This window comes from Hypanus sabinus, chromosome 29 (assembly GCF_030144855.1).
Source record: "Hypanus sabinus isolate sHypSab1 chromosome 29, sHypSab1.hap1, whole genome shotgun sequence".
Lineage (NCBI taxonomy): Eukaryota > Metazoa > Chordata > Chondrichthyes > Myliobatiformes > Dasyatidae > Hypanus > Hypanus sabinus.
In genome coordinates this window covers 34,760,951-34,787,569 of record NC_082734.1, presented here as the reverse complement: position 1 = coordinate 34,787,569, position 26,619 = coordinate 34,760,951, and the positions used below count along the sequence as shown (strand labels likewise).

General features: G+C 43.5%; 1 protein-coding gene across 11 annotated transcripts in view; it reads right to left on the bottom strand.

The window, feature by feature from the left end:
- Positions 1-8,816: 8,816 nt before the first annotated feature.
- Positions 8,817-26,619, bottom strand: part of LOC132383234 (carnitine O-palmitoyltransferase 1, liver isoform-like) — a 120,626-nt gene continuing 102,823 nt past the window's right edge. For all 11 annotated transcript variants that reach the window (XR_009508577.1, XM_059954144.1, XM_059954145.1 and 8 more), the window contains one exon: positions 8,817-19,614. Coding sequence is in view for 10 of the 11 variants with exons in the window: in XM_059954144.1 (XP_059810127.1) it covers positions 19,531-19,614 (84 nt within the window). In the remaining variant the exon portion in view is untranslated. The remainder of the gene's footprint in view (positions 19,615-26,619) is intronic.

Here is a 26,619-nt window from a genome sequence, read left to right as displayed (position 1 = left end):
CCACTTTCACTCTGTCTCCTTTTCTAGCTGCCTATCACCTCTCTCATGATTCTGCCTTCTTCTACTACCCATAATGCTTTCCCCTTAGATTCCTTCTTCACCTCTCCTGCCTATCCCCTCCCCCACCCCTTGATCTTTCCTCTGATTGGTTTTCCACCCTCCCCCCACCTTCTTTATACGGCCCCTGCCCCCTCCTTCTTCAGTCCTGACGAAGGGTTTCGGCCCAAAATGTTGACTGCATATTTCAATGGATGCTGCCCGACCTGCTAAGTTCATCCAGCTCTTGTACGTGTTGATTTGACCATAGCATCTGCAGTGTACTTTGTGTTAAGAGCAGGGAGGCTTCATAAGGCACTCGTGAGACTACACAGAGTATTATGTGCCAATTTGGGCTCCTTATTTTAGAAAGGATCTTCTGACAATTAAGGAGGTTCAGAGAAGATTCACGAAAATGATTCCAGGAATGAAAGGGTTACCATATGAGGAACGTCTGGCAGCTCTTGGGTTGTATTCCCTGGGGTTTAGGAGAATGAGGGGGGGGGGAATCTAACATTCCAAATGTTAAAAGGCCTGAACAAGTTGGATATGACAAAGTTATTTCCCATGGTAGGGGAGTCCAGAACAAGAGGGCATGACTTCAGGAGAAATTAATTTAGTCAGAGGGTGCTAAGTCTCCACCAATATAATTACAAGTCAGGACAGTACACATCTTGGTCCTGCCAGTGGTGGTGCTCCCATTTACCTCTTGTCCAGCTAGCTGGTAGTGGCATCAGCGCCAGACTTCAGAGCAAAGAGTTTGAATCCAGCCGGCTCCCTTGCACGCTTTCCATCCGTGCTGGGTTGAGCGTCGAGCTAGCAACTCAGCCTTGTAAAAATAAGAAAGTCTGCTAAAACAAAAAACACCGTAACGACGGCGCCCCGAAGACTCCACTTGGAGTTAAGGGCTTTCTCCTTCTTCAGATTCAGTTTATTGTCATTTAGGAACCACAAATGCAAGGCAGTTAAAAAATAAGACTACGTTCCTCCAGAACGTTATCACAAAAACACATTACAAAACAGACTACACCAGAAAATCTACATAACGTTTGGCAATCCCCAATCCAGAGTCCGGAGAGGCTGCTGCATATTAATATTGCGCTACCATCTTAGCGTGTCCCCCAGAAAGGAGCTCCAATCCCACCAGACAAACAAGACCAAAAACTAAAGCTACAAGACCGCTCAAAACCACATTGTTACAACAGTGCAAACAATAGCATAGTTGATAAAAATAACAGACCATGGGCACAGTAAAAATAGTCCAAAGATGTTAAAAGACTATAAGTTCAAAAGAAACCACCACACAGTTTTCAGAAGTCCTCAGGGTCCCAATAGACTTGTCATCTCACGCCAGTGGCAGAAGGGAATACCCCCGCTATGGACTTCCATGGTGCCGCCCAACTCAGCCTCGCAGACGCAGCACACAATGAAAGCTCCGTCAAACTCAGCCTTGCAGATGCAGCACACACTGAAAGCAACCTGACTGCAGCAGACTCTGAGTCCGTCGAACCTCCGAGCCTCTGACCGTCCCCTCCAGCACAGCTTCTCTGAGCACCATCCTCTGCCGAGCATATTAAGACGGCCCCGCCAACGGCCATCAGCAACGTGACCCCGAGGACTGGGGGCCTGTTCTTCCCAGCAGAGACCTGGACCTCACAGCAGCAGCAGCAATGAAGAAGGCCTTCCTGGAGATTTCCCGATGTTCCTCCGTGCTCCCGTGTCCGTTTTTCATTCGATTATGATTGCGCATGGCACCCCGCTTCACAAATAACCGATAATCAGGTCGGGAGTGGCCGCTGCAAGCTGCGTCGCGCCGCCATCTTGTCCTTCTTGGTGTTAGAGATTGCAGGTTTAGAAGGAGCTCTGGGAAGCAGCCTGGCTGAACAACTGCAGTATGTAACTGCATTTTGCAAGTGGTACACACTGTAGTCATTGTACACCAGTAGAGAAGGAAATGAGAGACTGTTGAAGCTAGGAGTGTTTTTGGAACGGAGAAGGTTATGAGGGAATCTAGAAGACAACTTTAAAGAACATTAAGGAATTGACAGAGTAGATGGAGAGGAACTGTTCCCATTAATGGAGGGATCAAGAACATAAAATGAAGGCACTTGTTGAAAACAAGAAGAGATAAATGGTGTTGCTAAATTTAACTGTGGCATATTAAAAGGTGCTCAGTATGACAGGAAAGAATTGGTGGGGCTTTTTGGTGAAAACAAGGGAGTGTGACTACATGGAGCAGGTTCAGAGTCAGTGGGTGAAGTCCCGCCTTCTATTGTTTCTGTTCTGTGACTCTCATCCTGTTGGGCAGGGAGATCCAGGATTTAGAACAAGTGCTGAATGAAGGGCCATTGTTAAAATTCTAAGTTGGGGCATTGGGACACTTTAAGGAAACCTGCAGATGGTCTTTCCAGGTGATCAAAGGAAAACACAGTAGCATAGTGGTTAGAGCAAAGTTTTACAGCATGTCAGCTGAAAGATCAGAGTTTTTACAATGTAAGGGATTTGTACATTCTTCCAGTGACCATGTGGGTTCCATCTGGGTACTCCTGTTTCCCCCCATTCAAAGATGCAAGGGTTAAAGTTAGTGAGTTGTGGGAATGCAATGTTGGCGCTGGAAGGCTCCCTAAAGGGCTGCCTAGCACAATCCTTTGATGTGATTTTATGCAAATGACACATTTCACATGTTTTGAGATACATATGATAAATAAATCTAAAGCTAATCCTAAAATCTTGAGACCTTGCGGTCAAGATGGCCCAAGCGAACAACGGTTCTCAGGTGACATCTTCCAGATAGCAAATCTCTTAAATTATTTCTTTTTTTCTATGCCTTCTGCTTGTACTTTTTTTGTCTTGTTTGTGTTACAGAAACTGTGGGAGCCTGTGACATGCAGTTTGGCATTCAATTGAATGATCTAGTGCTCTAGTGTGCCCAGAGAACTGCCTCATAGAGATCAGAGACATGGACCCGAAAAGGACCGAGAACACGAGCTGAGTGGTGGAAAAGATCAGAGGTATTACATGGGGTCATGAACGACTCCATCTTGAAGCAGCAAGGAAGATTGAAGCATCAAGGTGAATCGGGAGGGGTCAGCAATTGTTCCCAATGGAGGCCACTGAAGTGAATGCAGAGAACGTCAGCAATTGCTCCCAACAGAAGTTTTCGAACCGGGCGCAAGTTCTGAGTCACGGAAGGGCTGTTTGATGTTCTCGAATTTATGTGATTGGACCGTATTTTGTATTAGTTTCCTTCAGTTTTTCGGTGTTTTCTTTCCTGTGGCCAATTGGTGGGTGAGTGATCTGATAGGTGTAGGTATGTGTGTGCCTACTGTTACTGTTCATTTTTGCGAATGAGGGGGTCAGAGCTTGTTACTGTCGCTCATTTTTCTGTGCAGATGTGGGGGTGGAGATTTGTTGCTATCTTCGCTGTTTTGTTTCTGTGGGGTGGGAGAGTTTGGGGTTTGCAAGTTGTTTTTTTTTCTTTTTCGTGCGGGGTGGGTCAACTGGCCTGGGTTGTCCTGTTGACACATCACACAGTAGTGAGATGCCACTGTCACCAAGAGCAATGTTCACCCATTTCAATTGTGTCTGTCGAACTGCATGCTCAGGTCCGAGGCCTGGTCTGCCACCAGCTGAGCATAGTCCACACCTGAATGGACAGCACCAGTGAAGGACTGGGAAAGGCAGTCAGCCACAAGGTTATGCTTCCCTGCACCATGCAGGATATCTGTGGTGAGCTCTGAAATAAAAGGAAGATGGTGCTGCTGTCAAGCAGACCAAAATTTAGAGACCTTAGCCATGGTGAATGTTAAGGACTTTCGATCCACAAAAGCCGTAAATAGATGGCTTCTAGGAGAAAGCAAAATGTACCAAGTCCAAGTCAAGTCACTTTTATTGTCATTTCGACCATAACCGCTGGTACAGTACATAGTAAAAATGAGACGACGTTTTTCAGGACCATGGTGTTACATGACACAGTACAAAAACTAGACTGAACTACGTAAAAAAAAAACACAGAGAAAGCTACACTAGACTACAGACCTATACAGGACTGTGTAAAGTGCACAAAAACAGTGCAGGCATTACAGTAAATAATAAACAGGACAATAGGGCCAGCCGAGAAGCTTACAGTTGAACATGTTGTATTTGCACTTGCTGGTGGTTAAAAAAGGCCATCGGCTGCCAAACACCATTGACCAACAATGCACCACAATCCAACGCGTCTATGGTAAGAGTGATCAGTACATCTGGGAACACCTTGGACCTGTCCTCCGTCCAGTCCATGGATGCTTTGCTCTTAGGGGCCTTGTAGAAGGGTGGCATGAGCTGAGCCGCTCTGATGACGAAACAGTGATAATAGTTCACCATGCCCAAAACTCCTGCTGGGCTTTAACAGTGACTGGCCTAGGGAAATGCTTAATGGCTTCAACTTTGGTCAGCAGAGGAACTGCTGAGGATCACAGATAGTCAAAACTGGCACTTTGCCAGGCTGTCAATAAGCCCGTGCTGACTAAGGCATTCGAGAAGGATTCTCCAGTGTAGGAGATGTTCATCCCTAGAAGAGCTGGCTACCAAAATGTCGTCTAGGTAAACAAATAGGAATGGCAAATCCCTGAGAACACGTCAATGAGGTGCTGACAGGTCTGGGCCAAATGGCATTTGGAACACAAACTAAACAGTGTAATAACAGCTGTTTTAGGAAGGTCACTTGGGTGGACAAGGACCTGATGATAACCATGAATGAGGTCCAGCTTTGAGAAAATAATTTTCCCTGTGAGGTGGGCAGAGAAATCCTGGATGTGAAGGTTAGAGTTTCGGTCAGGAGCCATGACGTTGTTGAGGCGGCGGTAATCACCACATGGATGCCCCCTGCACAATGTGGAGAGGGGAAGCCCATGGACTTCTAGACCACTTGACGGTGCCCAGGTACTCCATGATATCAAACTCAGCCTTGGCGATGGCTAACTTCTCCACCCCGTTTTTAGAGGTAGAGAAGGTAGGCTTGTCAGTGGTGGAAAGGGCAAAGGACAACTTTGAAGTGCCAGTGGCGCTGAGTGTGCCAGATTGCGAGTAGAAAATCTCTGCGTTGACGAGGCACCGGTTCTGGACATTAACGAGAAGGCTGTTGACACAGAGGAAGTCGGCCCCTGAAAGGAGTATAGTCAGTGCTACCAACACAAAATTCCAGCAGAACTTCTGCCCACTAAAGCACAGCGCCACCTCACACTTAGAGTCCAGATGGCACTGCTGTTCGCAACTTCAAGAGACTGTCCATATTTCCCACTTCATATGTCCAATTAGATGTGGGCAGGATGGTCAGCTGAGTGCACGTGTCACAGAAGAAACAATGCCCAGTAACAGTCTGCAATGGACAACAAACTGCCTGACCTGCCGACCCCCATAGCAGCGAACGAGTGCCAACCGTTCTGTTTCCCAACTCCTTGAACCTTCAGTTGGGCAACACTTGTTAGCTCTTGGCCCAAACCTCGCATGGTAGAAGCACAGGGTAGGAGACCGTTGTTGAATTGCAGCGAGTGTCTCATGTTCAGGTGGCAGCAAAGTCGTCCAGCTGCATGGCTACTCAGGCCCTTGGTGATGGAAAACACCTCGTCAGCCTCTCTCCCCTCAAAGACCTCTGGGCTCTAGCGAGAATCAGCCAGAGCTGACTGCACCTTGCCTGGTAGTTGTTGCAGGAAAAGCTCTCTGAAGATGAAACACAGTTGATATCTGCCAAGGAGGGCCAACATGTGGTCCATCAACTCCAATGGTTTGAAGTCATCTAAGCCGGACAGTGAGAGGAGCTGACAGCCGCGCTCAGACTTGGAAAGTTCTAGGAGGAGTTGCTTAAGAGTCTCATGCCTGCTGACTTCCATGGGGTGCTGTAAGACGCTCGTCGCCCCGCTGACATAGAGCTGTCTAATGCTGCAACGACGTAATATTTTGTGTCATCTTGCAAGATTCCCCACACTGAACTGGGCCTCTGCCTGAGTGAATCAAGTGGCAGCATGTTCCTGCCAGAATTCAGTGAGCTTGAGAGCAACGGTATTTGCAGTCACGATTGTAAGATGAGCAAAATCACTCCGGAATCATCTGGAGGAGCGTCGAAGTCACTAATGTAGGATTGTTGACAAAAATTGACACGAGTGTAATTACTTCTAACGTACATTTTATTCTACCAGCAAACACATGGTGATATCGTAAATATGTAAGAAAAATAGCCCCCCCCCCCCAATGTAATAACATATGACGTAACATGCAACGTACACTGCGAGCTTAACCTTTAACAATTGGGGTGAATTCTGCCTAGTGAAATTGAGTCCCTACATACATTTGGGTGTAGAATTGAATATTTTATTTGTGAAGTTATAAAATTGTAATTGTAAGGCATGATGGAAAGGCTTAAAGAAGGAATTGTACAGCTAACATGTAAACCAGACACAATGGTGTTTCTGTTGACGTTTTGGGCCGAGACCCTTCGTCAGGACTAAGGAGGGTCCTGACGAAGGGTCTCGGCCCGAAACGTCGACAGTGCTTCTCCTTATAGATGCTGCCTGGCCTGCTGTGTTCCATCAGCATTTTGTGTGTGTTGTTTGAATTTCCAGCATCTGTTGGAGCTAACAGGTTACCTTTGATCTGCAATGACAAGGACAATATGCTGGAGAAACTCAGCATCCATGGAAAGGAATAAAGAGTCAACATTTCAATCAAAGACCCTTCATCAGGACTAGAAAGAGGAAAGAAACTAGAATAAGATGGTAGGGGAGGGAGAAGGTGTATATGTGAGAAGGTGATAGGTGAAGCCACGAGGGGGAAAGTAGGTGGGTAGGGAGGAGGGTGAAGTGAGAAGCTGGAGAAGTTAGGTAGAAAGGTAAAGGGCTGAAAAAGGAGGAATCTGATAAGAGAGTAGACAGTGGGAGAAAGGGAAGGTGATCAACACACAGGCTGAAGGACCACAATGAGAAACAGCACAAATAAAAGATGCAGTGTCAGCCAAGACCAAAGTCCAAGACCTGTGAGTTAATTGTCTCTGTAGTTAAACTCTGACCTTTATAGAAAAATCACTGGTTGTGGCTCACTTTGGCTTCACTGTTGTGCTTAACTTGTGTATAATTTATGTTCTGTGTTTTCAGAATCTACGTGATGATGCTGCAATGTTTTTTTAATTGTCCTTGTACTCACCGTACTTGTGTACATGACAATAAACTTGACTTCAAGCTTGACCAGGAATCATTCCAATCTTTGTAGTAATTACCTTACCTACTGGGTGGGTTTTGTGAATCTGGGGAGTTGAATCACAAGTCACTGCTTCCACTGAACGTCCAATGTTGAATAACTGCCAGGCCTTTTCAGCTACTCCGAGCTGAAATCTCCCACAGTCAGGCCCGGACAGGGCTCTAAGCTATCTTCTGGAATGGCCACTTCGAGGAAAATCAGGGTTGGCCTTTCAGTCCTGCTCACACATAGTGATCGAGTTACCAGGCATTAGCCATGGGTAAATTCATTAACCTTTGAAACAAAGGGTTGTGAGTTCAGATCCCACCCTGGAGACTTGAGCATTGAGCCCACAATTTTATGCCAACCTTTTAACCCTTCCTTCCCTCATAACCCTCGATTTTTCTATCATCCATGTGCCTATCTTTTAAGTTTTTTTTAATTAAAAAATGATTTTTATCTGCTTCTAACACCCTCCACTGGCAGGGCATTATTCACACACACTATTCTGTGTAAAGAGCTTACCTGACACCATATCCACTATAGTTTCCTCCAATCACTGTAAAATTATCCCACGTCATTAGCCATTTCCACCCTGGGGGGGGGGGGGGGGGGAGTCTCTGACTGTCCACTTGATCTATGCCTCTTATCATCTTGCCACTCATCATCCTCTTCCTTTCCAAAGGGAAAGCCCTAGCTTGCTCAACCTATCCTCCGAATACATGCTCTCTAGTCCAGGCAGCGTCCTGGTAAATCTCTTCTGCACTTTCTTGAAAGCTTCCACATCCTTCCTATAATGTGACCAGAACTGAACCAAGTGTGATCTAACCAGGGTTTGTCAAGCTGCCCAAGTACCTCACAATTAATGGGATTCTGTGCATTAAATAAAATAATAAGTCTATCTAGCTCTTTCTGGTTAAACCCAACCCTGCAAATATCAATAAATTCCAGTCAATTACCTTATCATTAAATGACTTGTGCTCTGTACTCATGGCAAAGCTGTATTTATGCAAACACTGGTATGCCCTAACACTCATGACTTTCGTCACCAACAATCCACACCCAGACAGCTGTATTTAATCTTCTCCCAGAACACAGATAAGCTTTCCTCACTCATCAACACCTCATCATGTGGCCAACATGATGAGAATGTGGATAAGTAAGGAGAGCTTGATTTTAATTTGACATGCACTTACAGTCAATCCACTCATAGTAAACATTTCCAACACACAAAATTCTAGTTTGAATTTAATTAGTCTGTTCCTTAAACTGCTGGTACCCAAACTCAGGAAATCCGTCCATAAACTTTTTCCCTTCTCTTTCCCCTCCTCCCTCTCCCCCTTTTTCCCCAAAAAAACAGAACCCCCTCAATTTTTTTTATATCACAGCCCTAACCTTTCCTCATGCAGTTCAGCATCATGTTTTATTCAATGACACCTTTTCAAAGATGCTGAACAAGTGTAAATTGTCGGGCCAAACATATTAATATAAAATAGGCACATTAATTTAGCTTGTCATAATCAGACATGGGTTAATATCCAGGGGAGAAGAATGAGACAGAACACAAATGATTTCAGGCAATTGGCATTTTACTTCTGAGTGTCCCCTTACAGATTGCATTGATAACTGCATTACATTTATAAACAAAAACAAACATTAAAAGTGAATTTTTAAAAAGGTAAATAAACACAGTTTAACAAAGACAATATGATTGTAATGAGACTGAAAACAGGCACCAAAAGTAGAGAGACATCCCATTCTCATCAATCACAATGAGCAGTATCAGTAATTTTGTGTGGCTGTTACAAGTCTTGTGCTACTGCAGCTCAGGAAAGACTGGCCATGTGCTCATGGTGTGCTGCTGTAGATCTTGCACTCTCTACAACGTTATGCTTTAACTATATCTGGAATTACAGATCCCATGCCATTCAACTCCTATATGGGAAGCGGCCAGTCAGTAAGTTGACCAGTGAAGGAGTGGAGATTTGAGGCTTTGACTCGAGAGTCAAAGATTTGACTCAAGTGAGGCAAGGCCGGGTAAGTTCCTTTCAAAGGAGAAAGTTTCAAAAGTTGAGGCAAGTATTGGATAGGTCATGGCAGCTGAAATCGGCCCCGTGGTTTGTTCATCCTGCAGCATGTGGGAAACCAGGGATACCTCCAGTGTCCCTAACGACTATGTGTGCAGGAAGTGTGTCCAACTGCAGCTTCTGGCAGACCGCAATGAGCGTCTGGAGTTGCGATTGGATTCATACTGGAGCATCCAAAATGCTGAGAAAGTCATGAATAGCACATTCAGTGAGTTGGCCACACCGAAGGTAAAGGCTACACAGGCAGAAAGGGAAGGGGTGGCCACTAGACAGCGTAACAGTAGGCAGGTAGTGCAGGAGTCCCCTGAGGTCATCTCCCTCCTAAACAGATATACTGTTTCGGATACTGTAGGAGGAGATGTCTCATCAGGGGGAAGGCAGCAGCAGCCGAGTTCATTGCACCATGGGTGGCTCTGTGGCACAGGAGGGAAGGAAAAGGAGTGGGAGGGCTACAGAGATAGGGGATTCGATTCGATAGGCGTTTCTGCTGCCACAAACAAGACTCCAGGATGGTATGTTGCCTCCCTGGTGCAAGGGTCAAGGATGCCTCTGAGCAGCTGCAGGACATTCTGGAATGGGAGGGTGAACAGCCAGTGGTTGTGGTGCACATAGGTACCAACGATATAGGTAAAAAATGGGATGAGGTCCTACAAGGTGAATTTAGGGAGTTAAGGAGATAAACTAAAAAGTAGGACCACAAAGGTAATCTCTGGATTACTACCAGTGTCACGTGCTAGTCAGAGTAGAAATAGGAGGATATTTCAGATGAATACATGGCTTGAAAAATGGTGCAAAGGGGAGGGATTCAAATTTCTGGGGCATTGGAACCAGTTCTGGGGGAGGTGGGACCGGTATAAACAGGACGGTCTGCACCTGGGCTGGACTGGAACCAATGTCCTAGGGGGAGCGTTTGCTACTGCTGTTCAGAGGCTTTAAACTAATGTGGCAGGGGGATGGGAACAAGTGCAGAGAGACAGAGGAATGTAAAATGAGGGTAGAAGCAAAAAGTAGTAAGGTGAAAAGTAAAAGTGGCAGGCAGGCAAATCCAAGGCAAAAAGCAAAAAGAGCCACTTTTCAACATAATTGTATAAGGGCTAAGAGTGTTGTAAAAACAAGCCTGAAGGCTTTGTGTGTTAATGTGAGGAGCATTCGTAACAAGGTGGATGAATTGAATGTGCAGATAGTTATTAATGAATATGATATAGTTGGGATCACAGAGACATGGCTCCAGGGTGACCAAGGATGGGAGCTCAACATCCAGGGATATTCAATATTCAGGAGGAACAGACAGAAAAGAAAAGGAGGTGGGGTAGCATTGCTGGTTAGAGAGGAGATTAACGCAATAGAAAGGAAGGACATTAGCCTGGAGGATGTGGAATCGATATGGGTAGAGTGTGTACAGGCCACCTAACAGTAGTAGTGAGGTTGGGGATGGCATTAAACAGGAAATTAAAAATGCGTGCAATAAAGGAATAGTAGTTATAATGGGTGACTTCAATCTACATATAGATTGGGTGAACCAAATTGGTAAGGGTGCTGAGGAAGAGGATTTCTTGGAATGTATGCGGGATGGTTTTCTGAACCAACATGTCGAGGAACCAACTAGACAGCAGGCCATTCTAGATTGGGTATTGAGCAATGAGGAGGGGTTAGTTAGCAATCTTGTCGGGCGAAGCCCCTTGGGTAAGAGTGACCATAATATGGTGGAATTCTTCATTAGGATGGACAGTGACATAGTTAATTCAGAAACAAAGGTTCTGAACTTAAAGAAGGGTAACTTTGAAGGTATGAGAAGTAAATTAGCTAAGATAGACTGGCAAATGTTACGGTAGATATGCAATGGCAAGCATTTAAAGATCACATGGATGAACTACAACAATTGTTCATCCCAGTTTGGCAAAAGAATAAACCAGGGAAGGTAGTGCACCTGTGGCTGACAAGGGAAATTAGGGATAGTATCAAGTCCAAAGAAGAAACATATAAATTAGCAAAAAAAAAGCAGCACACCTGAGGACTGGGAGAAATTCAGAGACCAGCAGAGGAGGACAAAGGGCTTAATTAGGAAAGGGAAAAGGGATTATGAGAGAAAGCTGGCAGGGAACATAAAAACTGACTGTAAAAGCTTTTATAGATACGTGAAAAGAAAAAGATTGGTCAAGACAAATGTAGGTCCTTTACAGTCAGAAACAGGTGAATTGATCATAGGGAACAAAGACATGGCAGACCAGTTGAATAACTACTTTGGTTCTATCTTCACTAAGAAGGACATAAATAATCTTCCGGGAATAGTAAGGGACCGAGGGTCTAGTGAGATAGAGGAACTGAGGGAAATACATGTTAGTAGGGAAGTGGTGTGAGGTAAATTGAAGGGATTAAAGGCAGATAAATCCCCAGGGCCAGATGGTCTGCATCCCAGAGTGCTTAAGGAAGTAGCCCAAGAAATAGTGGATGCATTAGTGATAATTTTTCAAAACTCCTTAGATTCTGGATTAGTTCCTGAGGATTGGAGGGTGGCTAATGTAACCCCACTTTTTAAAAAAGGAGAGAGAGAGAGAAACCGGGGAATTATAGACCGGTTAGTCTGACATCGGTGGCGGGAAAAATGCTAGAGTCGATTATCAAAGATGTGATAACAGCACATTTGGAAAGAGGTGAGATCATCGGACAAAGTCAGCATGGATTTGTGAAAGGAAAATTATGTCTGACGAATCTTATAGAATTTTTTGAAGATGTAACTAGTAAAGTGGATAGGGGAGAGCCAGTGGATGTGGTATATTTAGATTTTCAAAAGGCTTTTGACAAGGTCCCACACAGGAGGTTAGTGTGCAAACTTAAAGCACACGGTATTAGGGGTATGGTATTGATGTGGATAGAGAATTGGTTGGCAGACAGGAAGCAAAGAGTGGGAGTAAACGGGACCTTTTCAGAATGGCAGGCAGTGACTAGTGGGGTACCACAAGGCTCAGTGCTGGGACCCCAGTTGTTTACAATATATATTAATGATTTAGATGAGGGAATTAAATGCAGCATCTCCAAGTTTGCAGATGACACGAAGCTGGGCGGCGGTGTTAGCTGTGTGGAGGATGCTAAGAGGATGCAGGGTGACTTGGATAGGTTAGGTGAGTGGGCAAATTCATGACAGATGCAATTTAATGTGGATAAATGTGAGGTTATCCACTTTGGTTGCAAGAACAGGAAAACAGATTATTATCTGAACGGTGGCCGATTAGGAAAAGGGGAGATTCATCGAGACCTGGGTGTCATTGTACACCAGTCATTGAAGGTGGGCATGCAGATACAGCAGGTGGTGAAAAAGGCAAATGGTATGTTGGCATTCATAGCAAAAGGATTTGAGTACAGGAGCAGGGAGGTTCTACTGCAGTTGTACAAGGCCTTGGTGAGACCGCACCTAGAGTATTGTGTGAAGTTTTGGATCCCTAATCTGAGGAAAGACATTCTTGCCATAGAGGGAGTACAAAGAAGGTTCACCAGATTGATTCCTGGGATGGCAGGACTTTCATTTGAAGAAAGACTGGATCGACTAGGCTTATACTCACTGGAGTTTAGAAGATTGAGGGGGGATCTTATTGAAACGTATACAATTCTAAAGGGATTGGACAGGCTAGATGCAGGAACCGATGCTGGAGAAGTCCAGAACGAGGGGTCACAGTTTAAGGATAAAGAGGAAGCCTTTTAGGACCGAGATGAGGAAAAACTTCTTCACACAGAGAGTGGTGAATCTGTGGAATTCTCTGCCACAGGAAGCAGTTGAGGCCAGTTCATTGGCTATATTTAAGAGGAAGTTAGATATGGCCCTTGTGGCTAAAGGGATCGGGGGTATGGAGAGAAAGCAGGTACAGGGTTCTGAGTTGGATGATCAGCCATTATACTGAATGGCAGTGTAGGCTCGAAGGGCCGAATGGCCTGCTCCTGCACCTATTTTCTAAGTTTCTATAACATTTGGGAATTCAAATCACAACCGTGACGAGAAACACCCACCCTTGCAGAGGAGCTTGTCAAACCATAAGGACAAAGTTCAGAAAGTTTTAAATCTAATTCATCGGTAATTTATGCATTTCAGATTGTACACAAACTCCCTATTTTTATCTCCTTGTGCTGCAATACACAAGTGCCCAGCTATAGGGACTGGAACTTCCAAACTTTGGAGGAAGTGGTCCCGATCTTCCAAGCAGGCCATTGCCTTTGCCAGAGCTGGGGAGCAGCCAATACCCGCCAAAAGAACACCTGCAGGTATCCTGGCCTCTGAAAGGGACTGGCAGCTGTTGGTGGACCTCGAACGGCAGCTGAAGTTCCCCAACCATCTCGCAGCCATCACCCTGTGACCAGATGTCCTTGTGTCTGAGTCTACCAAGCAAGTGGTGCTGCTGGAGCGGACAGTCCCATGGGAAGATCGCTTGGAAGAGGCCTTCGAAAGGAAGCTCTCCAATTACGCAGGACTGGTCAGCAACTGTCAGCAGGCTGAATGGAGAGCGAGGTGTCTCCCAGTGGACGTTGGATGTAAGGGATTTGCAGCCCATTCTTTAGTCAGAGCCTTCAGCAATTTGGGCATCGAGGGAGAGAGGAAGAGGAGAGCCATCCGCAGTACCAGTGATGCAGCAGACAGGGCCTCAAGGTGGCTGTGGCTCAAAAGAGGGGAGCCATGGAGTCATAAGTAGCTAGCCATATAGGTCCCCTGGAGGAGGGTGTATGATGTTGAAGGACCCGAAACACCCGATGATTCCAGGAACATCACTGAAGATGCGTCCAGAGGCATTAGTAGATGTATATACACAACAGTTTAACTTGCACTAGGTTTTACCCAAAAAAATGTGAGAAGTTGCAAAGGTTTAAAGACAAAGATGATTAAAAACTGAAAGGTAAAAATACCCGTAGTGGACAGTCAGAGTCAAGGGCTTGAAGTACGTCAAAGGTTCAAACCAACAATGATGCTCTGCAATGCTATTTGGAAATGAGTCAAAATCGTTTGTAATTTGTTAAAGCTGTTTCTTACCAGCTCCTGATGCCAGCTATTTAAATTAAGCTCCAGGCAGACCAAACTCTGCCTGGAGCTTAATTTAAATAGTTTTGTTGCAATCAAAAATAAACTGATGGAATTACAATGACACTATATTTGCTTCACCATTGTAGTTGGAACTAATTCTTGTTCATATTTCACCAAATCTTGTGCAATGTACAGTAATGTAGAGAAACGCCTCGACTCTAACTATTCTTTGGTTCCCAACTCAAAGAAATTACAGACAAGTTGGTTCGATAACTTAACTTGAAAAATGAACCCACTGTCCCAGACAATCATTGGTCATGTCAGGATATTGATCAACAGTTAATAGGACTGAAAAATGCCACAACTTACAATAGCTTCCCTCTCACATCCACTAAAGACCTCTGCAATTTGTAATAAGTCAAGGCTCTTCTTAGTGCTGAAACCCCAACTATCTACAGCAGCTGGGTAGTTTGCAGTGAGCAAACTGCCTTTAGTTTCGTCAGCCTACTGAAGTACAAACCAGATGTATGGTGGAAAATTCCTTAACTGCCCAGAGCTTCAATAATTAGGAAGCTCACACGCTAGCCAGAGCAAAGTGGTGATTAACAACATCCTGTTCTCAACTGCAATCACTTACTCCAACACTAGCACATGCTGACTACTGTAAAAAATCAATCCAGGGACTATCCATGGCATCTTAGTCAGCGGCTCCAAAAATAATCAATTATGGTAACAGGCACAGGAAACACGTCTAACCTCCCCTTCAATCTCTCTAAGTCATGATTCTGGAATTAGATTGGCATTCCTTCATATCATTGTGGCAAAACCCTGCAACCTGTGACTGAACAGTACCTTCACCAGCAGTTCAAGGAGATGGCTCACAACTACCTAGAGGGCAATTAAGGTTGGACAAGAAAAGATGGCCTTGGCAATTACCCCTCATCCAACTGAGACAAATAAAAGTTCTATGTTTTCCTTCCACAGCCACGTGATCTCAGTTTACACTGATGCCAAAACCCACAATGATAAATGCCTCTTTACACATGTCATATCAATACTAGAAGGGACTGGCTAAACTTTTCCTCAGTTATTAGTGGTGTGGGTTAAAACAACTGCAGCACCAATGGAACATTGAGCAGCTCCATTGTGTAAACACTGCCTGAGCAGTGCTGAACTGAGGAAGGTGCATTGGGGGCGGGGGGGGGGGGGGGAAGTGAAAGTCAGGGGCTACATTCAGTTTAATGTGTAACGAAGCCAAGTAATAATCTCACACCCTCAACTGTCACAGAAAGAAATTACACAATATGAAATCATTGCACAGGGTGTGGTACATCTTCCTAAAGGTAAAGGAAAATGGATTGAGAAAATAACCATTGCCAAAATAAATCTCCCACATACTTCTTTTTCTCTAGTGAGTACCACAGGGAGATTCCGTTCCAATCCTACTAAGAAACAGGATCTCAACTCTGGTTTTGGTCAACAATAAAGGAGGTTTCTTTGCAAATATTACAATAAATTATAAATGTGATTGTCATTTACTTATAACAAGAATCATCATTTAATTCCACATATATTGAGCTATTTTGCTTATCTAAGGCCTCATGTATTTCTTCTATTTGGTGTCGCTCTCCTGCCAGATAGGCTTAACCTCTCACAGGAATTCCCCATACAGAATTACCAATGTAGTGGAATATATTCAGAAACAGTACAAACTGCATGGTGTTAGAGCCAGCCTCAGACTCCTGGTTAGCCAGTCATTCACTGTCTTTGGTTTCAGCCCAGGACAGAGTAGATCCATGAGAGCAGCAAAGAGTGGTTGCAAAACAAGGCTGGGATTTTAGCATTATTATACAAATGGGTGGTGGAGTAAAGAAAGCTTTTTTTTCCCCAAAAGATGCCATTACAATTTAGATAAAATTAAAGGAAATCTTCCCAAACATATTCAGGACATTAGCTGCATTATGGGTAGAGTTGTGCAATGGACAGGTCATTTCTAGAACTCCACACCATCCAAACTACCGATTTGACTCGATGGTTATTTCCTATTCAATCCAGAACTCCCCAACCCACCCAGATCACAGCTCTGAAAACCGTTTCAACTGGATTCAATCTGTACCAGGTTATTGCAATTAAATGTCCCACAGAAAATATGGGAAGCAAAGACTATCCACATGGAGAAAAGGAATGCTGGCTAACCAGAGGTCCAGTTTAACGCGAACAGGTCAGTTCTAGTTTTAATCATCTGCATTTAAGGCACCAGCTTCATCAGACAGGGCTTGAAATCAACAGCTTATAAAAATCAGACTTTGTGAAAATAATGGCACTACATATTTTATCAATGATAGTAAGAATACAGAAAATTCAAAATACAAATTGAGCTTTATATTTAATGCGTGGGTAAACCACAGAAGTTCTCCTACACTGAAAAAACACCTCAGGAAGGTTCCTCTTCAATTCCCCTTGGGATTATTGCACCTTTCTAATTCTTCTCAGCGTAGTTATCTGCCAAACCATTAAGCTGCTGACCTGCTGTGCACCTTTGGCTAGTAAATAAATTCTCCACCTAAAACTGGACCCCTTACTTAATCCAGATTTTCAGAAGAGAACTCTCACGTTTTTTTTAAAATAGTGATAGCACAGATTGACTGCGCTGAACAAATGTTAGGCATGCTTGCATTCATTGGCCAGGACATTGAGTGTCAACGTCAGGAACTCATGATGCAGGTGTGTAAAACTTTGGTTAGACTGCATTTGGAGTTGTGTGTTCAGTTCTGTTTGCAAAACTACAGGAAGAACATGGTGGCTTTGGAGATGGCACAGAAGAGATTCCTTGGATTCAGGACGTTCCTTGGATTGTTGAGTATTAGCTAGAAGGAGAGGTTAGATAAACTTGGTTTTCTTTGGAGGCTGATCAAAGTATATAAAATTGTGAAGGGCATAGGTAGGGCAGATAGAACCTTTTTCTCAGGGTGGAAACATCAACTACTTGAAGGCATAGTTTTAAGGTGAGGGGAAAAGCTTAAAGAAGATTGGTGAGGCAAACTTATTTTTTGAGTGGTAGGTGGCTGTAACATGCTACCAAAGAAGGTATTAGAAGTAGATACAATGGTAACATCTAAAAGGCATATAGAGAGACATGTGAATATTGTGCCTTGAAAAAGTATTCAGTGCCCAAAACTATTTTCACATTTTACTGTCTCGTTTTCTAAGTTTAAAATATATTGAAGTAAGACTTTTGAACTATTCTACAAAACATTGTGCATCAAAATAAAAATTCCAAGACCTGCCAATGATTTACTAAAAATTATAAACTAAAATTGTGAAGCCATATAAGTATTCATCCCCTTTGTAATTACTATGCTAACTTTCCTCAGGTGCAATACTCTATATTACCTCACCAACTCACACAATTTGTTGATGTAGAAAATTGGAGGATCACCTGAATAAAAATCTTTCTCTGTAAGGACCAACAGCATGGTAGGTTTTTAACAGACCAAACCAAAAAGAGCATTCAAGGAAATGATAATGGACAAGCACAGATCTGGGGAAAGGTACAAGATCATCTTAAAGGCACTGAACATACCTCAGAGTTCAGTGCAGTGTATCATGAAAATGTGGAAAGAATATGAAACTACAGCCACACTGCCTAGGTCAGTGCTCTAAACTTTGTCGCCAGAGAATAATGGCTCTTGTAAGAGAGCCGACTGAGTCACTGAGTGAGCTGCAGAAGTTAATGGCTGCTACTGGAGATGAAATTCATGGCTCCACAATCTCCAAGGCCTTTCACAAAAACAGTATTTATGGTGGAACGGCAAGGAAGAAGTCCTGACCTTAACCCTTTTGAACTTCTCTGGCAAGACCTCTGAGATTACTGTCCACCACTGCTCCCCAGCTAGCCTGGCACAGCTTGAACAAATCTTACTCCATTACATCATGCAAAGCTGATGGACTACTGGCTGTAATAGCTGCAAAAGGTGGTTCAACAAAGTACTGTGCAGTGGGAGATGACTACTTATAAACTGCTGACATTTCAGTTTTTGAATGTTTTGCAATTTACATGCTTTACAATTTTCTCTGTTTTTTGGGCTCTACTGTAAAAAAACATGTGATTCACAAATAAAACTTACATTAAATTGATCCAAACCCTGGTTGTATGACTCATTTCTATGAACAAAAGGTTGCGGCAGAATACTTTTACAAGGCACTATATAGGCAAGGAATGGAGACATACAGACCAAGTTGCAGGCAGATGGAATTAGAATCATGGCCAGCACAGACACGGTGGGTTGAAGTGCCTGTCTCTCTGCTGTACTATATGAATATCTATGAGCAGTTATTTCAAAGTAACAACAGGGATTGAACTTCTCAGTGGTACACAAGTTTTTATTTCAAAGCTGCTACTCTTTTTAAAATTAAGCTACAGTGGATTATACATACCCTCAGCTACAGCCAGGGGGTTAGGAAGCTTGGTACCCCATACATTAAAAAATCTGATCAACTAGATACAAAGTTGGAACAGTAATCCTATCTCTCCATCAAATGAAATACTACTTCCTCAATAATGATCTAAGAAGGGCAAGATGTTCCCAAACCACAAAAAATCTGCAGCAAGTTTTCGTGTTAAAACTCTTCACAGCCAGCCCCACTCACACCTATGCAACATGAACCCTGCAGTAAAGCTCCACTGTTGCAAAATTATTTGCCATTCAACCCTGGGTTCAGTGAATCTTACTCAACTGATTGTTCCCTGATACTGACCCTTTCAATCCCAAGGATAAATGAGGGAAAACTCTCTGCAGTGTTACTGTGTTTCCCGAGTTTAAAGACAGAGGGGTGTGCAGGCTAATTAACACAAAGTCTGCATGTTAACACAAAATAAGTAGAAGGATAACAATAAGCCTGTTTTTTTAAAGTGGGAAAAAAAAGAACTTAACTTTAAGTTCAAACCCAGTCTCTTACACACACCGGAATTCCAACATAAGTCCCTTTCATTTGCATTGTTGTTGCGTTTTGTTCTTTTAATTTAAAAATTAGCCCCATGACACAAACAAATAAATAAAGTTGACACAAAAAACAGTGCATACGCATGCCAGGTCCTTCAGAAGATGGACACTCAAACAATTCGAGATGTGCAAGATCCTCATTGTTTTGTTTTTCTCCCTTTTGCTGTGTCAGGTAGATTTAGGGCTTCTACATTCAGGGCTTTTTCCCATCCAAATTGAAGAGTGCCATGATGTCCAACATTGCTTGGAAGATGTTTCTGCCAAAACGATGAGCATCCTTTCAGAAAGTAAAAGGAGGAAAGAATTAATCAGTATAGTTTTTTAAATCAGATAAACAGCTTATCATTTTTTTTATGTGCATTCATCTTTCCTCTCACAGTCAATATGATTTTCCAGCACCCAAGTCTAATTTACAAAAGATTATGCATTAATGTTCTGTTTGTTTGGATTTACTGACATGTCAGATTGAAATTCATACTTCTTGTTCTTCAAGCTCATCAACTTGGCCTGTGGGCTCCAAAAGAAAATGTTGGAAACACTCAGTGGTAGCAACATAGAAAGAGAACTTGTCAGTATATCACCCTTATCCTCTGGTACATGTAGATGAAGGGTCTGTTTCTGTGCTGTTGTGCTCTATGACTTTCTGATACAGTGGGAGGACCTGCAATCTGTCAAGTCAATAGCATCTCTATATATTGATCAAGCTAGTCCCAACCTTTTGCCAATAGGCTTAATGATACATACCCAGCTCTCAATTGAAAGGATCAATTAAATCTGTCCTCACTTCCTTCCTAACAGATCCTCATCATTTTCCTGGGGGGGGGGGGGAATAATCCTTAAACTTTATCAAAACTCTCTTCAACTTAGTTGGCAGACTTTGGAAGTCCTGATAGCGTTTCATAACCCTAAACTGATGCCTTCAGCTCTTGATCTCCCCAGCACTAAAATCTTCAGATAAATACTATCTCCCTCCGACCACAGGGTAGCATAACTGGTGGAAATGTACATAATTCACAACCACTGATATTTAGTTCGGGTTTCACTTTAAGAGGCTGGACTGACATGCTGACATAATCACAAAAAGGGGTTTTAGTGTGATTTGAGTTCAGTTTTTGGTGTTCAATGAGTTGCTATAGCTTTTCTGAAACATAAAATGCCTCCGCTATTTTATTTGTGAAAACCTACCTTGGTGACCCCAATGCTCTAGGATGACTCCACAGTTGTTGAACACATCAGCCAATGCAGTCGCTTTGAAACTGCCAGAGTTTTGGGAGCAAAATGCTTTTGCTTGGTTCATATAAATAAAGGCTTAATTCACACTTGGAGAAATCTCTGCTGATGACACCAAATATTTCTAAGTAGTAGTGTTGCTCAACAACTCCATGGCTGCGAGTGTATTGGTTTACTAGAATACCCACCTGAACGTGATAAATACTGATGGCTGAAAACTCATTTTTTACAGACCATTGGACTATTGGAGTCTGAGTGTGTCAAACAGTTGCTCTCCTTGCTCAGCCTTGGTGATGGTAAGCCTTCAAAGCTAATGGGACACATGCTCTCTCTCCTGGGATATCACCATCCTTGTTTATTTTTAAAGAACTCTTCATGCAGCAAATGCTTCATCAAATTTGTATAACCCTCTCTAATGCATTTGTGATGGACTATAGGGAGCTTGCTAAAGTAGATGATAGTCTACACTCAGCCAGGTAGCGATGCATCACTCCTCTTCCTTTCTCTACCTCAATTAATCCTGTCAGCAAGGCCCCCTACATAAGGACACCTGCAGTTGCAAAACAGACGATGCTGGGCTTCTGCTTTTAACATGCTCGCTTTGGTAGGAACACGAGGAAGTGTCAACCACCTTGCAGCTTTGACAGTACCAGCACATGGGACATCAGACGTCTGTGAACACCATGGATTTCAACTGCCAGGTCGTCTACTGTTCATTACGGACACCTTTTCAGGGCGACGTTTTTGTGTGACACGGGTGCTCAAGTGAGTTTGCTGCCAGCATCGCCAATTGATGAGAAGGCAAACAGCAGTGAAATGTCACTGGAGACTGCCAATGGCAGCAAATGCAGACTTATGGGACACGATGGGTTAGGTTCTGCTTCAGTGGGTGACATTACACATGGGACTTTGTACTGCCCAAAGTGGCTAGACCTCTGCTCGACTTCCCATGAGCCCAAAGACTTGGACGATCTTAAGAACTGCTGGCTCGTGGATGTCAAGGACTTTGGGTTGTTACCCTGCTCCCCCGTAAGTTCCCCACAAAGATTCTGTCAAGTGCATGCACCACCACATTTTTGTCTACCTGGATGACATACTTGTCCAAATCTGAAAATGTATCCTATCTCTGCACTCTTTTTGAGCACTTAAGCCATAATGGGTTGATTATTAGCCCTGCTAAATGCCATTTTGGGTTGTCATCCATTGATCTTCTTAGCCATCATATCTCTGCAGACGGTGCGAAACCCTTCCCATCAAAAGTAGTCACTATTATGGATTTCCCACTGCCCTTCACTACTGAAAAAACTACAGGAGTTTTTAGGCATGGTGAATTACAATCACCGCTTCATTCCACGAACTGTTGTACTTATGCTCCCCAGTATAATGCGCTTTAAAGGCAATATCCCTAATCAAGTGCCTGACTGGTCAGTGGACATGACCAGGGCATTTGATGATACAAAACAATCTCTTTCTAACGCAACCCTACAGGCACACCTGTTCCCCAACATACCCATAACCATTACTACTGAGGCTTAAGACTATGCTCTGGGAGCTGTGCATGAACAGTTGGTTTGTGGCAGCCACGCCTTCTTCAGCCACCAGCTCTGTCCCCCCAAAAGGAAGTACAGCATGTTTGACCATGAGTGTCTCAGTCTCTATCTGGCTTTCTGCTGTTTTCATTTTCTTCTAGAGGGTTGCCATTTCACAGCATTCGTTGACCATAAACCCCTCATGCACATGATGGCCCAAAATATCAGACCCTTTGGTCTGCCATCTAGCCTACATATCAGAGTTCACAAATGATACACAACATATCAAGGGGAAAAAAATGCCATGGCTGATTGCCTCTCACGGTCAGCCATTGAGGCTGTACACATAGGGGCTGACTACGCCAGCATCACAGCCCACCAAGCTACTGAGACCTACAGGCTTACAGAACAGCAGACTCAGGCCTGCAGTTGGCTGGCATTAAGTTCGGAAAGCTAAGGTTTCTCTCCTGTGTGATATCTCAACTGGTTACCCTCGTCCAATCATGCCCACAAACTGGAGGTGGACTGTTTTTGACTCCATATATGGTTTCTCGCTTCAGGGCCGGAAGCTGCGCTTAAGTTTGTGTGGTATGGCTTTGAAAGGACATGTGTGATTGGACTGTAGTCCATGTGGAGTGCAGGCGGGCAAAAATTAAGTCATGTTCAGGTGCCTCTGGCATCTTTTGAGGTCCATGAGTGATAGTTTAACCACGTCAATGTAGACCTTGTTGATTCTCTTCCCCCACCTCCTTACTATGGTGAACTGTACTACAAGGTTGCCAGAGGTCATCGCCTTAGCATCGATGATGTCCGTAGATGTGGCTCGGGAATTCATCAGCACCTGAGTGGCTGGGTTTACAACCCCATCTGATATTTCCTCTGACCGCGGTCCCCAATTCATACAAAACCTCAGCGTTAGGCTACATCACACCATGGCATACCACCCACAGTCCAATGGACTATGCGAATGGTTTCACCGCTCCTTAAAGGCTGCTCTGAGGGCTTCCTTGACCAATGATTGTTGGCATGGTCGTCTCCCGTGGGTCCTGCTGGGGCTCAGAACAGCTCCACAAGCGGACCTGCAGTTGTCCATGGCTGAGTTGGTATACAGACAACCATTAAGAGGGCCAAGTGATTTAATTCCTGATGCCACGACTGCCTGTTCAGACTCTCAGCAGCATTTTACTCATAGTAAATTCAATTCCTTTCACCTATTCCTACTGGTGCCAAGCTGTATGGGTCCTAATGCCCTTCCCTTGGACAACATTGGTGGCATGGAGAGGGGAGACTTGCAGCTTGGGCAACTGCCAGTCTTCCATTAAAAAAAAGCTTGCCCAGGCTTGCGCCCTGGAAACTTTCCAAGGTGCAAATCCATGGTCTATCGAGACTAACGGAGGCCTACACCAACACCTCCCATCATGGCGTGCAGCACTCTTGGGTTCCTGTTGATTTACATTCTGCCTCATTTGTTTTCGTCCGCCATGAAGCACAGCAACATTCCCTTAGGCCCCCTTACAAAGGGGACAGAGAGAAAAGACTTTTATCATAGATAAAGCGGTAAAACCTGAACTTACTTTGGTAGATCACCTTAAGCTGGCCTCACCAAGATTTGGAGGTTTCTGTTACATGCCCCTGCTATCACAACATGACCACGAGTGTATCAACATACCTCTGAGTGAGCCAGAGGCACCTGCTGTTCTTTCACTCTTGGATCATAGGAGCTGAGCCGGGCAGCTTGTCCCAACTCTAGACAGGCTCACAATGCCAGTTACAGTGCATTCTGGGGTGAGGGGTGTGTAAGGTAACATAATTGATGGAAATGTATGTAATTCACAACCACTGACATCGAGTTGGGCTTTCAATTTAAGTGGTTGCTCTGACATGATGATGTAAAAATGTAAAGTGTTTTTAGTGCACTTTGAGTTCAATTTTTTTGGTGTTCAACAAATGAGTTGCTCCAGCTTTTCTGAAACACAAAACACCTCTATCATTCTATTTGTGAAAACCCACACAGCTCATTCCTTGTCTTTTATGAACAATCTTTATCTAGAGTTAGGATTCATTCCTTCATCTTTTTTTTAAACTACGGAAGCTGGATCATTGGGGTTGTGCTCTTTAGGAAGGAGGGACAGAAGCCTCACCACACTAGGTCAGAAACAACTATTTACCTATAACCATCAGGAAGGTGCATAACCAACCTGCACAACCCTAATCTTACCTCAACAATGGTACAGTACAGATCCAATCTTGCACTATCATTCATTTCTCAATTTTTTAAAACATCATTGTCATGCTTTGCACAGTCTTTCTTCACTGTATTGCATAATTTATGTTCTATGTGTTGTGATACTGCTGCAAATAAGTTTTTCATTGTAAATGTACCTCACACTACTTGCACATATGAGAATAAACCCAACTTGAAATCTGAAATAAAAACAGAAAATGCTGTGATACTCAGCAAGTCAGCCTGTGTCTGTGGAGAGAGAAATATTTAATGCTTCAGGGCATTGGCTCTTCATATGAGTATCACTGAAAGCAAATAACTACATACATCTCAGGAGAAGAACAGTCATTTACACAATGCTGGATAGTTTGGATATAACTGTGGTCACGGATGGAGCTGAAAAGTTATGATGGGATTTTAATTGGAATTCACATTTAATGAATTGGGGTTACAGATAAGAATGGGTAGAGCTAACAAGGATTCATTAAATTTAGTGATAAATGTATTGGAATTTTGTTTGAGGTAGCAACTAGTACATAGGTAAGGGGCAACTAAATGTAGTTTACTACAGGCCTCTAACAAGGTGCTACACAAGAAATTAGTAAACAAAATTTGTACACAATATTGAGGGTTATATAATGGCATAGATTTAGGATTGGTTAAAGGACAAACAACAGAGGGAAGGGTCAAGTTTTCATGTAGGAAGCTGAGACCAGCATTATGCCCTTGGTTTGGTGCTGGCGCCAGTTCTTCACAATCCATGCCAATAATTTGGATGACAGGATTGTCTAGTTTATCAATGTTTGCTCATGATACAAACAGATGGCAGATTCAAACAAATATAACACACACATTAAAGACATTTTCAAAAAAGGAGGCAGAAATGAGCTATTCAAGCCCATCATGTCTCCTCTGCCATTCGATTGTGACTGATTTAATAGGGAACCAGACCAGACAGCCTGACACAAATTGTGGGGATAATGCTAGACTCCACTATTAATTAGGTGGTGACAGGAATAGAACCTGGCAGATTCAATATAGATTTATGAAATGGAAAAGAGAATTTTTGAGTTTGTAACTGGAAGAATCGAAAGAGCAATCTAGGTAGATACAAGATACTGTGGATGCTAGAATCTGGAGCAAAAAAAAAATCAGTCCAGATGAAGGGTCTTGACATGAAAGGTCGACCATCCATCTGCCTCCAGAGATGCTGCTTGATCTGTTGAGTTCAATCAGTATTCCTGCTGCTAGTTACTAGGTCACTGGGTTTACAGAACAGTGTTTTTAAAGTGCCACACAAGGGGATATAAAAACAAGAGCATGTAGGATTTGGCATAACATGCTGGCAAAGATGGAGGATAAGGAAACAGAGAAAATCAAGATACTTTTGGATTTCTATTTATAAATCACTCAGTGATTGAATGATACTGAGGCACAAGTTTTGCGAAAAGCAGAAGAAATTCTTAAAGTAGAGGAAATAACCGTTTAACTCTTCCTTGCCGTATACTAGGCTGCAATTAGATTAGAACTCTGAAATCTTACAGTCAGGAATGGCTTTTTCCCCTGCTGCTATCAGACTTCTGAACCAATCACCTTTTTCACATCACACATTCCAGCAATGCCCAAGATATGCTGACACCCAGGATTTGAAACTGCTGACCCTTTCCACTTCTGATCCCTTGGTAAGGACTGGTAGGTGTTCCCTCAACTTCCCTTACTGAAGTCTATCAATGGACTTACTAACATTCAGTGCAAGGTCTCTTAAATCCAATTGTCTCAGTTATTCCATTATCAATACTCTAGCATTTCTTTTGGTACTACTTTACATTGAACTTTGCACCATTGCTATTTTGCACTCATTGCTGTATTCATTATTATCGTGTTTACTCTGCCCCAATGAATGTAATTGCATCCTGGTGTACATGACAATAAACTAATCTAATTGTTCAGAAACCCTGACCATTCAGCACCTAACCTCATTGTTTCTGAGTGTGAGCCAGGGGTCCAGAGTGCAGTCAGGGTCAGAGCCAGCCCAGTGGGTTGGAGTCATGAACTCCAGGGATAGTTAACATGAGTGGGCTTGTGGCCAGAGCCAGGATCTGGAATGCTTGAATATTTCCAGTTCCTCTTAAAATTTGCCAACAACACAACTATTGCTGGCAGAATTTCAAGTGGTGACAAGGAAGCATACAGGAGTGAGATAGATCAGATGCTTGTGTGGGATGACAGCAACAACCTTGCACTCAATCTCAGTAAGATCAAGGAACTGATCATGAGCTTCAGGGAGGGGGATGTTGAG